Source organism: Pleuronectes platessa, chromosome 18 (assembly GCF_947347685.1).
Source record: "Pleuronectes platessa chromosome 18, fPlePla1.1, whole genome shotgun sequence".
Lineage (NCBI taxonomy): Eukaryota > Metazoa > Chordata > Actinopteri > Pleuronectiformes > Pleuronectidae > Pleuronectes > Pleuronectes platessa.
In genome coordinates, this window is record NC_070643.1 from 16413847 (window position 1) to 16429482 (window position 15636).

At 42.2% G+C, this 15636-nt stretch overlaps 2 protein-coding genes across 3 annotated transcripts in view; one reads left to right on the top strand and one right to left on the bottom strand.

The window, feature by feature from the left end:
* The window catches only part of LOC128461209 (solute carrier family 45 member 4), a 48636-nt gene extending 39880 nt beyond the window's left edge, over positions 1-8756 (top strand). For both annotated transcript variants that reach the window (XM_053446028.1, XM_053446027.1), the window contains exons 7-16: positions 69-255; positions 448-903; positions 985-1256; positions 1397-1558; positions 2003-2102; positions 2212-2292; positions 2383-2513; positions 2874-2942; positions 3043-3197; positions 3342-8756. In XM_053446028.1, coding sequence (XP_053302003.1) covers positions 69-255; positions 448-903; positions 985-1256; positions 1397-1558; positions 2003-2102; positions 2212-2292; positions 2383-2513; positions 2874-2942; positions 3043-3197; positions 3342-3516 — 1788 coding nt within the window. In that variant the 3' untranslated portion in view covers positions 3517-8756. The remainder of the gene's footprint in view (positions 1-68; positions 256-447; positions 904-984; positions 1257-1396; positions 1559-2002; positions 2103-2211; positions 2293-2382; positions 2514-2873; positions 2943-3042; positions 3198-3341) is intronic.
* A 2192-nt stretch (positions 8757-10948) lies between these two features.
* LOC128462179 (G-protein coupled receptor 20) lies at positions 10949-14421 on the bottom strand. The gene is made up of 5 exons (XM_053447477.1): positions 14300-14421; positions 12437-12631; positions 11957-12213; positions 11739-11871; positions 10949-11548 (listed from the first exon to the last, which is right to left on the bottom strand). The coding sequence occupies exons 2-5, from the start codon at positions 12602-12604 to the stop codon at positions 10949-10951; spliced, it is 1158 nt and encodes a 385-aa protein (XP_053303452.1). The 5' UTR covers positions 12605-12631; positions 14300-14421.
* Positions 14422-15636: the final 1215 nt, after the last annotated feature.

The window sequence follows — 15636 nt, forward strand, 5'->3', positions numbered from 1 at the left end:
CAAAGTAAGCAGGACCTCAGTTTTCCAATACGTCTCAGAACATGCTCATCTCGCTGTTTCCCCACCAGGAGAGCCCAGATCCCAACAACAAGCGACTTTCAGCCAATGGCAAGGCAGGATTTATTGGTCCCAAGTTGGAAATGATAGGAGAGGATGAAACGATAGACAGCTACGACCTTTACGACCCCTATGAAGATGACATGTCGGATCGGGGAGATATGGACATGGACTTTTTGGAGGTTGAGCTTGTAAGAAGTAAGTGAAGATGGGGTTATATGCTCCTTTTGTTTTCAAGGTTTCTTTCCTGATGTCAATTGACTTTCAACCCTGTTGATATTTACAGTGGCTAATTTCAGGGAAATTCCATTTCAGGCCATTTTGATGCATCAAACAAATAACAGACAAAATCCTCTCTTCTAACTGAGTCCTCTCCTCCTCTGTCTTCAGGTAAAAGTGACAGTGTTCTCGCCATGGCCGACGGCGACCACCTGGACCATGATGCAATGTGGTTGTGCCACCTAGAACCGTCCATCTTCACCGACCGCCTCTCGCCCTATCAAGGCTCGCCACCTACAAACTCCTCCTTATTCAACGCCAATCACAGCACCCCCCCTCCCCGGTGTACCAACATCAGACGCAGCAGCAGCACAGGAAGCGAGGACCTGCTCCGGCCCCAAAACAACAACCACCAATCGAACGCTCTCACACCCAGGGTTTCCCGCCTCTCGGCTTTCTTACAAGAAATGGAGAACGACGACGGACAGGAGGCGCTGCTCAACAACCAGCTCAACGAGCAGCGGACGCTGAACGGCCGGCTGTTAGCCGGTGTAAACAATGATGAGAGATATAACACCAACAGCCTGAGCTCTAAAGGGCAGGCCCACCGTGCTGGGATGGTCAAAGGTTTGTATGTTAATGAAATATTATTTTCTAGAATATATAAAATATGGCAAAATATCATTCATAATGTGTCTCTTATTCCAGCCGCCAGCACCGGAGCTCCCACGAGGCAATGGCATCACCGCCATATCTTCTACCGCCAGCCGTCCTGCACCTTCTCCTACTACGGCCGAGTTGGGAGCCAGCGTTACCGCTACCGCCGGGCCAACGCCGCCTTCCTCATCAAGCCGTCTCGCAGCATGAGCGACCTCTGCGAGGTGGAGACCCGACACAGGAGGAGGAGCAGACAGAGGAGCAGACACAGAAGTGGAAACACAAACTCCTCCAGCGGCGACACCGAGAGCGAAGAGGGCGAGGTGAGGAGATGACTGAGGGATTTACAAGTGGAATGATGGACTGTGACTATTAATATTACAGCTGCTGCTCCTGATGTACTGGTAGGGAAGCAGTGCTGTTTTGGTAGTATTTTGTATAGTAATTTCCTATCCCTTTTCAGGTTGAGACCACCGTGCGCCTGCTGTGGCTCTCCATGCTGAAGATGCCTCCAGAGCTGCTGCGACTCTGCGCCTGTCACCTGCTCACCTGGTTCTCCATCATCGCAGAGGCCGTCTTCTTCACCGACTTCATGGGACAAGTCATCTACCATGGAGATCCCACCGTACGAGCACGAGCAGCTACACACACTGGCAGAAATAGATAATATGCATATGGGATTTTTTATCTCATAATATTAACTTGATTATATGGTACTTAGATGAAGGAAAAGAGTTTAATAGACTTGGATATAAGCGAACTATTTAAAATCTAGTAAGAAATCATATCATGTTATCATAATAAACATCTTATCCTCCAAAAGGAATCAGTTAACATGTTGGTGTCTAAAAGAAGAAGCAGTTTACTTTAGTCTAGTTTTCCAAAATGTCGCGGTGATTTTTTACAATTGCCGGTGGAGTTCTATCTCTTTCCTTTGTGTCTGCTTAGAAAAATCTGAAATGATCTGAGGACATTTTGGTTTATAAATACTTTGATAAAACTAAAGGCTTGATGAGGTTAACTCCTGCATTGACCTCATGTAGAAACCGTCCTTGTTGTTCTCTCTCAGGCTCCTGCCAACTCTACTTTGCTGGTAAACTATCACAGAGGAGTTCAGATGGGATGTTGGGGACTCGTTATATATGCCATGACTGCTGCCACCTGCTCAGGTAACAACACAACTGTCACATCGTCACATAGTCTTAAATTGCCCTGGAAGAATAACACATCTTAACTTTAAACTCTGGACTAATCTATCAACTCATCCTTCTCTTCCAGCTCTCCTTCAGAAATACCTTGACAACTTTGACCTGAGCATTAAGGTCATCTACATCCTGGGGACACTTGGATTCTCCATAGGTAAGAACCACAGTACTTTGATATATACTTAATACACGTGAGCAGCTAATGAGTAACTTTGGAATTGATCTGTTTTGTTTTTCTTCACAGGAACTGCAGTCATGGCAATCTTCCCGAATGTGTATGTGTCCATGGTGATGATCAGTACCATGGGCATCATCTCCATGAGTATCTCCTACTGTCCGTATGCTCTGTTAGGACAGTATCACGAAATGAAACAGGTACGGATGAAAATTGTGATTATAAATTAGTCTATTACTTCTAAATAAGTTCTAAATCTAGAGTTAATTCTGTGGTTCAAAGGATGATTCAGGAGCTATTTTAGATTGTTCTTATTGTCAAAACATAATAGTAGATAAAAAAATATTGCAGAACACCCAACTTATAATTTAAACTTTATTTCAAACAATAGGGCATTTGTTCAACTTGGAGATTTTCAGTTAAAACATTTTAAAATATGAAAAAAATAAATGATCTGCTCCTGTTGGATCCTTCTCTGGTTCTGTACTTCCAATATATTCAACTCTAAAAGATTGACAAAAGTGACATTCATGAAGTACATCTTCCTCTGTCTCCTGCAGTACATCGAGCACAGTCCTGGAAACTCCCGGAGAGGCTTTGGCATTGACTGTGCTATCTTATCGTGCCAGGTGTGTCTTCAAGAAATCGATCTACATGCATGTTTTTACACAGTATGTTCTATATGTTTGCTAAAAAGTTTGTTGTATGATCCTAATGTGATTTCCGCAGGTGTACATCAGTCAGATCATGGTGGCCTCCGGGGCCGGTGCTGTGGTGGAAGCTGTTGGCAGCGTCCGTGTTATTCCCCTGATGGCCTCTGGGGGCTCCCTCCTCGGCTTCTTCACTGCGTGCTTTTTGGTCATTTACCCGTCGCCAAACAGCGGGTAAGAAACAAAACACTTGGTCTTATTTGTTACGTCTTATGTCATTACATGAGCAGTACAACACATTTAGAAATAAGCTGCTTCATGTTTCCTAAAATGTTGAACTATTCCTTTTAACTCCTTGATTTTAATTATGATCCTCAGGGAGGGGGACTCGGCCAAAGCTTCAGAAAAACGGGCCTTGACGAAGCTGGAAAATCCCAAAAGCACGGCCGTAGCCGTGGTGAAAGAGAAACCCAGCTTCCTGAAACTCAATAAGGAGGGGAAGGCCACGACCACCACCACTTCCTGTCACATGGAAAACGAGTCTGCCCTGTGATTGGCTGGCTAAATTCAACAGAGACTTTGCTGCAGACACACTTAAATTAATTTTAATCATCAATGCTGTTGGAAAAGACAAAAGGATTTACCCTCCATTCTCGCTGTGCTGGAGTTTACAGACATCTGGAAGAGAGAGGGGGGTGGTCGGGAAAATCCGAAAACAACCCAACCTGGTGTGGGACCAGCGTCATACCAGACCAACCTACCCAACAAAAAAAAAAATCATTCTGGTCCCAGTGCTGTTTTAGCTTTCTCCAAAAAACCTTTCATTTAAACCTCACATCGCCCAGAAGTGAGTCATTCATTGGTCATGGTTTTAAAGCAACACTATGTAACTTTTACTGAGCAGCAGCGCCCTCTGCAGCCACAAGTGGTGAATACATCTGCAAAGCAAACAAAAATTGCTCCGTCCCACTTGCTGAGCTAAAAATTGTCAGAAAGGTGTTTACTCCTCACAACTCTCGCTTCCCAAACAGGAGGCGCTGTCACTACTAAAGGCTCCAAAGTCGTTTTGGAAAGTTGTCTCGTTGAATATCGAAGATTGATCGGAGATTTCATTTAACTTGCTGGGCCAGGATTTCAGTTTAAGTTAAGTTTTAGCTGCAACGGTCATCTAGAAGAGATTGTACTCACTCACCAAAGTTGCATACAGTGACGAGCCCTTCAGGATGCGGAGTGAGAATGAAAGAGTAAAGTAGTTGCATAGTGTTGCTTTAAGTTGAGGTCTTCTCTGTCTCTCAGGGCCTCTAGGAGGTGCCACTGAGCAGCCGCCTGGACAGGAAACTTCAGGGGATTCTCATTCATACAAACTCTCACATGCACATAAACACCTCTTCATCTGAATCAGATGAACAAACTGAACAATGAACACTGTTGATGACCATTAGTCTTCGAAAGTTGCATTCATTAAAAAAATATTGTTCTTCCTCGCTGTGGAATCGGATCGCTGGAATCTTTGCTTCATCATGTGGACGCTCATCGACAAGAGAGAGAGTGTGTGTGTGCGGACTTGGCGTCACCAAAGTGAACACACTCCGTTTTGCGGGACTTTAACAGCACTCAGCGACAGTAGCTTTAAGACTCTAGAGACTTTTGGAAACCTGTTTCAACAGGGGAAAGAATCGATCTGGAGCCCCCACGTTGATTGCAGGTGATCTGTTTTGCCCTGCGTCACACGGCAGAGGTGCTCGCATCTTAAATTCAGCTTTCACTCCGGGGCAAAGGTGACAATATTTACGAGGATCTGTGGACAAGTGTGAAGTTGCCTTTCAATGCTGAGAGTTAGGAACAAGAATAAAAAGAGAGCTGATGTGTATTGAGTGAAATTCCAGGAAAAGAAAGAGCAAAGATGCAATATGTGCAGCAAACAGGGGCATTACAATCCCAAATACTATTTTCATGATTTTTTTGTGGACTCAGAGAAAAAAACGATGATGCTTCTGTTCATTTTGGATAATCACACTAACCTACATGCTGCATGTCGGAGGAGCGGAGGAGAAAACAACCAAACGGCACAGGAGAAGAGAAGAGATGTGTGGAGCTTCTCTCTCCTTTTTATTTTGCTTAATTCTTTTAACACAATGTTTGTCACCAACTGCACATTAGCTGAGCCATTGTCGATAAAAGTGTTGCAGCGTTTAGTTGTTTGTGATCCTCTCTGTTGGGCTGTTTGATTAGTGTGTTTCCTGACGCTCCGCGGTTCCAGTGACTCAACCAGTAATGACCAGTGTCTGCAATGGGACATAAGCATAATAGAATGGATCCTGGTTTCCTAAAAGAAAAATCAGGTTTCTGGGGCCCGTGTGATGTAAGACAGAGAGAGAGAAGGAAAAAAAGAGATGTGTGACTTGAGCCTCTATGGAGGATTGTGGTTCTGTTACAGGAGCCATGGACCATTTCAACAGGCCAAATATGATCATTACAGTGAAGCAGTAATTGGTAGATAAGTTGCTAATGACTTATGTTGCATGTTAAATTAAAATCCAACGGAGGGATTAGAAACCAGATTAGAGGAGGATTGAAGACATTTATTCACTTCAAAAAATCCAAAAGTTTTTATGGAACCGGCTTTTTATTTGTTTTCTGACAAAGCAGGTGGTTTGTTGCAATAAAGGCCTTAGTTAATCAGCCGGTCGTTGGCCAGCGTGAGGTGGTGTTTTGCGGACGGAGCAGGGTTGTTGGTTCCAGGTGTTTTTCCTGCATCTGTCGTGGGGGAAAGGGCCGTGGATCTGCGTCAGTTTTTCCTTTCAGCTCAATCAGCTGAAACATGCAAATGGAAAGGAATCGAGATGTACATCGCTGTCGGTTCATTTAACGATGAAAGGATGTTTTATTTGACCGTGTATTCCAGATTTTAGTGCAGAAGTTTTGGGGTTTTAGGAGAGAGTTTACTGATTGTTGTTTTCGCACTCGGGTGGATGCTGTTACAGAGTTTTTTTCGCACGAACTAGATTCCTTCCATAATTTCAGGTACATTCACTCAGTCCCAGAGCAGAGTGGAGAGGAGGAGGAGGACGATTTCTGCTTCCCAGGTGGACACTGCTCTTGCTGTAGTTATGGGACGATGTCAAAGAGACAAGGGGGTGCAGGTGCTGTGGCTTTTCCACAGCTTCTGGAACTACTAGGGCAATAAAACATTCTGTATTTTAAAAAAAAATGTAAACACACAAAAAAAACTGACACACAACTTCAGTTTATGGAAAAACATGAAGATAAAAAAACAAACACTTTGTGTTTGGGAGGTTTGCATGTGACAACAGCGATAATGCATGTGTGGAACACCAAAGTATGACTCTGTACAACTCACTCAATCTCTTTACTTATTTTCCTCATAGGTCAGGGATGTATTTTCTAATGCATGGCTGGATGTTTGTGTCTTTTTAAAAAAAACTTAAATGTGTTTTTAAAAAAACATAAAAGCCCAACATGTACTCTTTTAGCTGAAGCATTGTGCTTGGTGTGGGTCAGTACACTTTTAACAAGCATGTGACTTTTTACAGTTTTGCACATTTATGAGTGAAGTTTCCGGCGAGACGTGTGTGTGTGTGACGCTCCTTGTTAAAAGTGTCGGCGAGAAACTCCAAGCCGTGAATACTTGAAGTGCAACTTGAGCGTTTCAGTTCCAATGCAGTGGAAAGTTTTTTGATTTTTCCTTTTCTTTCTCGGAGGGGGTGTTGCTCATGATATCCCAAGCCTTCTTACTGTTGACTCTGGAATGTTCCGGCAGCGCGGCCGCCCGCTTGGCCTGCTGGGAGGTTGAGCTCTTACCTTTTGATTCCATCTGGTGACTTAAATTTTTTCTCTTTTTTTCTGAAAAAAGTCAATGAATGTGAGTTGATTTCAGCAGAAATCACTTTTAGTTTTGATGTTTGACGAGCCGGGGGGTGGGGGGGGGGATCTGACATTGCACAGAACTTGCACATAATAAGTTAAAAACAAAACATAAACCGTAGAATTGTGTTGTATAAGAAAGAAAAAAAAATAACTGTGGATATTTATTTTTTTGTTTTTGAGTTTTCCTATCTATAAAGGACACTTTTCACTATAGTTTCCAAAGGGTAAAGTAAAACTTATTCTATTTACTGTTACAGGAGATGGTTTAAAAGTGGACAGAGAAATGTGTGTTTGTTTGCACCTGTGAGAGGTTGTGTCACGGTTGCTCATGTGAAGCAAAAAGCAAGGATATGTTTAAAATGTCATCTCGGTGTTTGTACTGGTTCTCTGTTCGTTGCAATCACCTGGTTTACACTTAACTCTGGAATCAATGGCTGCAATACCAGAGGTTACTTACGAGTCTGTCGTCTCTGTTCTTGTGTTTTAACTCAATTAGAAAACGTATTTTTTGTTCCTGTGTCTGTTCTTATACTTCAGGCGGGGTCACACACACGCACACACATGCACGCGCACACACGCAAGAGTTTGGCCTTTGCACTTTTTTCAGTGGCAGCCGTGTTGGCGCCACCCTCCTGATCACTGAACGAATGTGATGCTGTTTTCTTATTTCCAGCCAGCACTTGTCAGTGGCAGCCGCATGGCGGCCATGCAGTTAGTCCGACCTGGTCGAACTGTGTATGTATGTGTGTGTGTGTGTGTGTGTGTGTGTGTATGTGTGGCGCTGCCTCAAGTAAACTGTTAACGATGGAGGAGAGAAATGCCTAAATTCTTCTGATCTTCACTGATATTAAATCAAGAAAAATACTTAAAGAATGGGAAAGCAAGTATGCGCAGTGTACTATATATAATATGCCTTGTTATTTGAGAAAAAAAGATGTAAATATACATATTTCTCTTTTAGTTTCTTCTTTTTTGCTGCTATGAAAAAGATGATTATTTTTGTTAGTAGTTTTGTTTTCTATACAAAGACTGTGTATATATATATATATATACATACATATATATCTCTGTGTTCTGTAAATATGCTTGAGCCTTCATATGTAGGACTCTGGATGAACACTGTATGAAACTCACCTCTTAAATCTGTTCAGCAGTTAAACAACAATGACTCGTTTCATTATTTAACCTTTCAATCTCACCATCAGGAAAATGAAGAGCACAACGGCACCACACGACAAAAGAAAACAAGTCTTAAGAGGATATAGAAACTTATTTTTGTTTACTTAGTGAATCATTTCCTGTGGGTAGAAAAGTGAGTTTTGTGTCTGTGTCATCAGACTGTTGTCGGCTGGAGATCAAATCACGAGTATGTGTAGGAAAATCAAATCATGATTACGACCTTCACATATATTCCTATTTTATTGAGTTATGTGTTTTATGTATGTATTTCTGTTCTAATTAATCCTAATAATATTTATTTTAAAATGTAACTATCGAGAAACAACATGTATATAATGCACATCAAAAGATTCATGAATTCAAAAGGTTAGAAATTGTTGACGTTTTTTTTTTTTCAACTTACAAGTGAAGGTTATTAATAATAACTTCCCCTAATGGTATACATTTAAATCGCTTTCACTTGGTAGATTGTTGTTCTGTAAAATATGAGCAGGAATGACTCATTTAAACAAATTTGGTAACAGAAAAGAGAAAGCATCTTCAGCTACTTCAGATGGAGTAAGAAGAAAAACAACACTAAAAGTTTTATTTTTTTCAAATGTCATGGTCACAAAATCGTCTGGTCTGAAGAACATTTTCTTTTGTGTGAGTTTTGCAAGTAAAACCAATTCTTATTAAGGGAACAATTAAACAACACTGGAACCAAAATGAGAATCCTTAACTGTTTTAGGGCCTTTTGTGTGTTTCTTGACTCGCAAACAAATGATTCAAGAGCAATTAATTATTTTATGCACTTTTCTTGTGGTAAACTCACTTTAATTCACAAATTTGAGTCAAGATGTGTATTTTTTCCATTTTGCTTCTTAAGAAAACTTTTAGAAAACAAATCAACAAAAAGAAATGAACAGTCAGCTGTGAGTGGATCAGCACTTCACAACACATCCCAATGTCTGTGGGGCAATAACCTGCTGCTCTGCACTTTCAGGACCTGTTTTCTTCCCTTTTTCCCCCCCATGTCGAAACATCTGAACTCAGCATCCTGAGAGCAGACGACTGACTTCCCATGATGCCGCGTGGCCAGACGAAGTAAAGAAGAGTTGGAGTTCAAAAAACTTTGTTCCTGTAGAATCAGATTTCTGTCTCGCACAGAGGGTCACAGCCACACTCTCTTTCCTTACATAGAAACCAGAGGAGGAACCTGAAACTGTGTGTGTGTCTGATGCACTTATGCAGCGGTATAGACTTACAGACCCACAGCATTACGCTAAATGAACTGTAATGACCTGTTAGCACTTTGGGGGGATTAAAGGGAGACGCCACTCGATTTAATGACTCAAGATACCTGCTGCCATTGACACTTCACCTAAAAACGATTAGCCTGAACAGCTCCTATCTGGTTTATCATCAGTAAAAATAAACCATGTCCACAATGAGACCTTTCTAATAGGTTCACCACAAATTATTTTAAATAATTAGCTCCGAGATTGTGTTCTCGTTTGTTTGTGAGCAGCATAACATAAAAACTACAGAACCAACTTCTAGGAAACTTGGTGGAATGATGTTGTGAGGTGGGGCATTTTTTTGATGATTTAACCCATTTTCAAGGGGATAATCCATTCTGGATGAAAAAACATCTGGCATATTCAGGAGACGGATTTCTACAAGTATGTGCAATTTTATGCACATTCAAAAAACATCTTTAGATCCAGCAGATTCAGCTTTTTTTCTGCCTTTGTTTAATAACAAATAGGGTTAAAAACCTGTATTGATTTAGAAGGGTATCAGCTGTTTATATGTATCTTCTTTAAGATAAGACTTTAAGGTGAGGGGAGATATGAGCTCCAGCTAAAGCTTTGCTATAAGCTTTACTTCAGATTAATTTCTTAGAAGCCAGCTGAAACTGTGAAGTGATAACATGTTATGAATCCTTGTTAAATGGTCTTATTATCTTGTGGTTAGTTCATTACAGCTGCTCCTGCTGCTGTGGTGCAACACTGACCTCTGCTGGAGTGAATCCAACTCACTCTGACGATTTCAGTTTATTGATCCCATGGTAAAGCAAAAAGTACAGTACTGTTAAGACAAAGGGATTTATACAAAGAAAAACATAAAGAAAAACAGCAAATTCAAGAAACAATTAGGAAGCTAAACAAGCAGTATTGAGGATATACCTGATGTTTAATAGAATTGATGTGTAGTCATTGTGTTATCAGTCCTTTCCGATGAAACAAAATATAACAAAATAGCACAATCTCTTTAGCTTGTCATAATAAAACACAAGACTCTATAGAAAGCAGTTTATGTACGTCCTGTTGACAGATTGTTCTGGATGACGTGCTACAGTCAATATCTCCAAAATGATTATTAATGTTTGAATGCTTCTATTTCAAACCGAGAAAAAAATTATGCATAAAAAGTGAAAAAATCTGAGAACAACTAAACTTCTGCAGTCGCCTCAGTTGTCACTATATCCAGGGGGCGTTTTAAGAAGCTTTTGGAGCCAGGGTGAAAAAAGGGTCCTGAGGGGTCCCAAATCAAACCATCCAACCCAAGGTCCCCAACTAGACCTAAACTCAAGGAAGATGTGTGTGTGTGTGTGTGTGTGTGTGTGTGTGTGTGTGCGCTCTTGTACAGCTGTCTTTGTGAGGACCAGTTTGAGTCTACAACCAACAGAGCAAGGACATTTTCGGAAATTGAGGACATTTTGTCCGGTCCTCATTTTGTGACCCCCCTTTTAATGGGCTGTCAGAGGTTAGAGGAATACAAAGGTGAAAACATGTAGAGATAGAGGGATGAAGAAGGGGGGAGGGTGCCCCCACTGAAGTGTGATTTTGTTCATCTTAAAGATAAATTTGTGTTTGAGATTTCGTTCCACTGTCTCTCTGGACTCTTCAATCCACAGGTATCGGGAGGGGGGGTTACCCACAGGTCTTATCAGACTGGTCCACGCTGGCTGCAGGAAGGGTCCTGCTGGTGAGGGTGAGAGTAGCCACACTGTGAGCTATCGCCAGCACCGCACCTGAACATTTATTCATCGGGTTCCTCTGCCCTTCTCCCCCGCTACCACTCGTCTGCCCGGCCTCCCCCTCTGTCCCTCCCCTCCTCCTCGTCCTCCACACTCTCTTGAAGCTGTCCGTCACAAGGCAGTAAACCACTGGATCCAGGCAGCTGTTGAGGCTGCTCAGGGTCACCGTGATGTGATAGGCCAGCACGTGCCCCGCCCCCTGGCCCAGCCCCTTCCCACCATCTCTGACCCAGAAGTAAACCAGCACCTGGCGGACGTGGAAGGGCGTGAAGCACACGGTGAAAACCACGAGGACCGCGGCCAAAAGCCTGACGGCACGGGCCCTCCTCACCCTGCTCTGCTGCGGCATCAGGCCATGGCTGGAGGTGAGGAAACAGGCGACGCGCAGGGTGAAGACCACCACAGCGAGGAGGGGGAGGGCGAACTCCAGCACGGTGAGGTAGAAGAGGGCGGGGAGGAGCACGCAGGAGGAGCTGAACCCCAACGCCGTGGTCTGGAAAAAGGAGGAGAGAGGACCATACATGAAGTTTCATGAGAGTTTCTTCTGCTTTTCTTGTCACCAACTATGTATATACATGTATTTGAAAAATGAAAGCTGTTTTCAGAAATGACCTGAGTAGAACGTCCACAGAAAGTCCAGTACATGTCTGAAAGCAGCCTCAGTGTGTTATGTTTGTCCTCACCTGAAAAGAGTAGGTGACCACCACTGCTATGAACCACACTGCGGCGCTGACACACCTGGCCGCCCCTGTGGTTCTCCATCGGTGGAGGGTGCCTGACGCGTGGACGACCGCGAGGTATCGATCTACACAGATACTGAGAAAATAAAGGAAGTGCAGTCACAGAGAAAATGAGAAGGTGAAGATGGTTTCAAAGCTGCGTAGTGACGTGACCCACCCACCTGGTCAGAAACAGGATGCTGCAGTACATGTTGACGAAGTAGCTGAAGGTGTGGACGTAGGAGCAAGCCACGCAGCCCCCTCCACTGTGATACAGGGCAATGCGAGCGGGCAGTGACAGCGCCACCAGCAGGTCGGCTACGGCCAAGTTCATAGTGTAAACCACAGAGGCTGAGGAGTGGGTGGAGGCCCCGCAGAAGACGTAGAGAGCCAAAGAGTTGAGCGTAACACCGACCACCAGCATGAGACAGTTACACACCTGCAGCAGAGGGATGGACTCTCAGTGCTTTAACACTAAAGTCATGTGTGTATGTGAAGGTGTGGTGCCTTGCTCAAGAGCAGTTTGAGGTCATTTAACATATTTCTTTAGCCTTTCAATACGTTGATGATATTCACTAAAATAAAGCGTTATCCAAAAACAATCCCAATCAATGAATCCAAAAAGGTTTCTGCAGAAATAATGTGGAGTTGTTGTATCTCACCATAAGAGAGACCCACACAGCGTAGAAGTCTTGGTAAAGCTGCACATCTAGATGACCTATCCTGTGCAAGTGTGGCGCCCCCCAGCGCTGCTTCCAGGCGCTGCAGTTAGTCAGGGCTGGGGTCAGGAGGAGCTCGGGGGAGCTGATGTTGTCAGGAAGACTCTCCATTGGTTAAAGAGGATGAATGTCAGGGTTCTGAGAAGCGAAGAAGAGAAATATGCATCATCAATGATATTTTTCGTTCTTGCAAAACTATTTGAAATTCAACCTGCTTTAGAGCGGAAAGATTGTTTCATCGTATAAAAATGTGCACACAGAGACAGAAATAGAGGAAATAATGTCATCACAAAGTGTGACATGAAAAGTAAAGTAAAGTACTACATATACATAGTATATGAGAGTATTACCCTATGTGGTTGTGGTGGAAACACACACACATGTAAAGTAGCTTTTGTACTGGGTGGTTACATTTTGTGAAATTCTTCTGTTGGTTTACACTCACTGCAGAAATTTGAACTCTCATAATATTAGCTGGAGTCAGCCGTGGATATTCAATTATAAACTGCTAAACTGCTCAAATCCAACGTGATGGGGAAAGCTCTGTTGGGTTTAAAACAACCCAAGGCTCTGAACTAAGGGAGCACACACACACACACACACACAAACACACACACACACACACATACACACACACACACACACACACACACACACAACTCTGGATGACAGTGCTTAACACCCAGAGAAATTACTCCGGAGACTTGTCCTATAAACAAAGTTTTGTCGCACTGCAGCGACGACTGAATCCATCTTCATATGCTCTGAGAGGATGTGACAGTTTCCACAAAGTGAAGTGCACGACCTTGTGTGTTACTTTAAACACAGAGTTTGTTATTAATACGAACCATGTCAGTGTTTGCCCTTTTTAACAAGTAGCTGTTACATTTTGTGTTGACAACAAGACTTACATTCGTCTTGTATGAAACATATGAATTTGATGTATGGTTTATGTCCAGTTTAGATAAATGGAGCCTTTAAAATCCTAATCTTTTCTGAAATGGACACTTATGTGAAATCCTTTTTCTCACTGAAAGCCAAAGTAATTTCCCCTGAATCATTGTAAAGAATGACTTGTCAGAATCCCTGGTTAGAGCCACAGATCTCCTTTCTTTCCTTATAAATACCAAAGACAGATGACTTCCTATTTGAACGTCCTGCTGAGGAAGATGTTTTCCACATAAAACTTGACAAAAGGCCTGAATTAAAGACAGAGAATTACTTGCAATCTGCAAACTTACCAAGTATGGTTTTATTATAGTGTTTTAATCATATACACATCAGACAAAGTGCAGTTTATAAATCTTGTTTTTTCTTTTCGTGTTGATTATTCTTTCCCACCGCGGAGCTGGTTTTCAGGTATTAATTGGTATTAACGTTATTTAATGTGAAGGCTGGTGGCAATTTATGGCACAAGCTAACAGGGATTAAATGAAATAAACAAACCTGCAAAGAATTTGAGTATATAAGTGTTCCTCCGTGTAATTGGCTGGATTTACATTGGGATCATAATAACCATCAAACTAAAGTTTCCTTCTAAATCAACCCTTTCTCATTGCAACATTTTTAGGCAAAACAGTGAAATTCCCTCAATTTAAAAAGAATGAAAAGCTCCTGTTTAAGCTCCTGTAATATTTATTGATATTAAAATATCAATAAATACATGCGAGGGATGTTTAGTTTGTGGTTATTATATATGAGATACAATTTATGACATTATGATCTAAGCTTGTCTTAAAACATTTACCGACAAAACAAAGCTGAAACGAGGAAACTAAACATGTTGAAAATGACTCTGTAACATACCTGGTGAAGACGATGGGGAAAGGGAAAAAGTCAAAACTGGATGTCTTATAGTTGTGATGTTTATGTCCAGATATTAAAGTTTGAATCTGAGGTGTTCCCTTTTGTTTCTTCTTCTCTTCCCGTGTCTTCGTTCTGTTGTCGGTCAGCAAATGGACAGGACAGCGAGGACAGAGTTAGGATGTGAACCAATCATTGAAAAGACCATTTCTCCAGGAGAGTGAAGCAGCTGAACCTCCTCCTCTTTATCCTCATGTCACATGTTGTGTAGAAAATGTTTATTTTTTTCCTATTTCTCATATTTCCTCTGCTTTTATTTTTCAACATTGATTGTCTCTTCGTCTTTCTTCACAATACCTCAATTTCCAATCCCCCTCTCGTCATCCCTGCTTACTGCTGAGTTGTTTGATATATGAAATAGTGCACAGTAAAAATGGTGGAAAGGGATCAGAAAAAAAACAGGGAAGGGACTAGAACACTTGAGTGGCTCAAAAAAAGACAGATAATAACAAAATTAACAAGCTTATAAGGGTTTGACATATCCACTGGAGGCAGCGGCTGATTGGATTGGGAGTGAGTAGCTGATACTGTAAAGCAAAATGTAGAGAACAAATGCTGAGACACAGTAACAAGGAACCATTTTATTTGAGGGTTGTTTAAGAAAGTTTATTTTAAAGCTGCCTCTGGGGTGGTCCAACAATGACAGGGACTGAGGGGCTATTTATTTACGTTTCTGTTTAAATACCTGACTCAGTGAGTGAAGAAGAGTGGAGGGGGGATATGATAGTGAGAAAGAAAGAGAACTGGGAGAAAAAGAGATGGAGAGGAAAATACAGCACCTCATAAACCACAGTAACGTAAACAGCTGGAGAGCTGGTCGCCACTCTGCAGCATGTGTGTGTGTGTGTGTGTGTGTGTGTGTGTGTGTGTGTGTTTTTTTCTGACATAAGCTACATTTGGGGACAGAATTCAGACTAATAACCTTTTAACTGGGGACAAAATGTGGTCTTTGGAATGTAATGTCCTCTGAAGTCATGGAGACACAACTCAGTGTGTGTGTGTGTGTGTGTGTGTGTGTGTGTGTGTGTTTGCGTATCTGTACAGTACCTGCACAAGTTACTATGTCAAACAAATCAAGTAATAGGCTTGTGGACTTTTGATTTATTCCCCCCTCTGTTTGCGATACCGGCACTAAAGTGCCTGGTGAATGTTTGATCGACTGTTTCTCGTGCTTGTTCAAATATTTGAAACAACTGTCAGACCTTTCCCGGCCCGGCTTGTTGAAAGTGCTGCAGACCGAGAGGAAGGATGTCCCACTTGATACTTTAGTGGGGATTAGA

Bases quoted from the DNA above. Each gene is read 5' to 3' on its own strand.
- LOC128462179 (XM_053447477.1), bottom strand. From the start codon at position 12,604: ATGGAGAGTCTTCCTGACAACATCAGCTCCCCCGAGCTCCTCCTGACC. The intron at 12,214-12,436 runs GTGAGATACAAC...CCTCTGCTGCAG, and splicing joins CTGTGTGGGTCTCTCTTATG to GTGTGTAACTGTCTCATGCT. The intron at 11,549-11,738 runs GTGAGGACAAAC...TCCTTTTTCCAG, and splicing joins TGGTCACCTACTCTTTTCAG to ACCACGGCGTTGGGGTTCAG.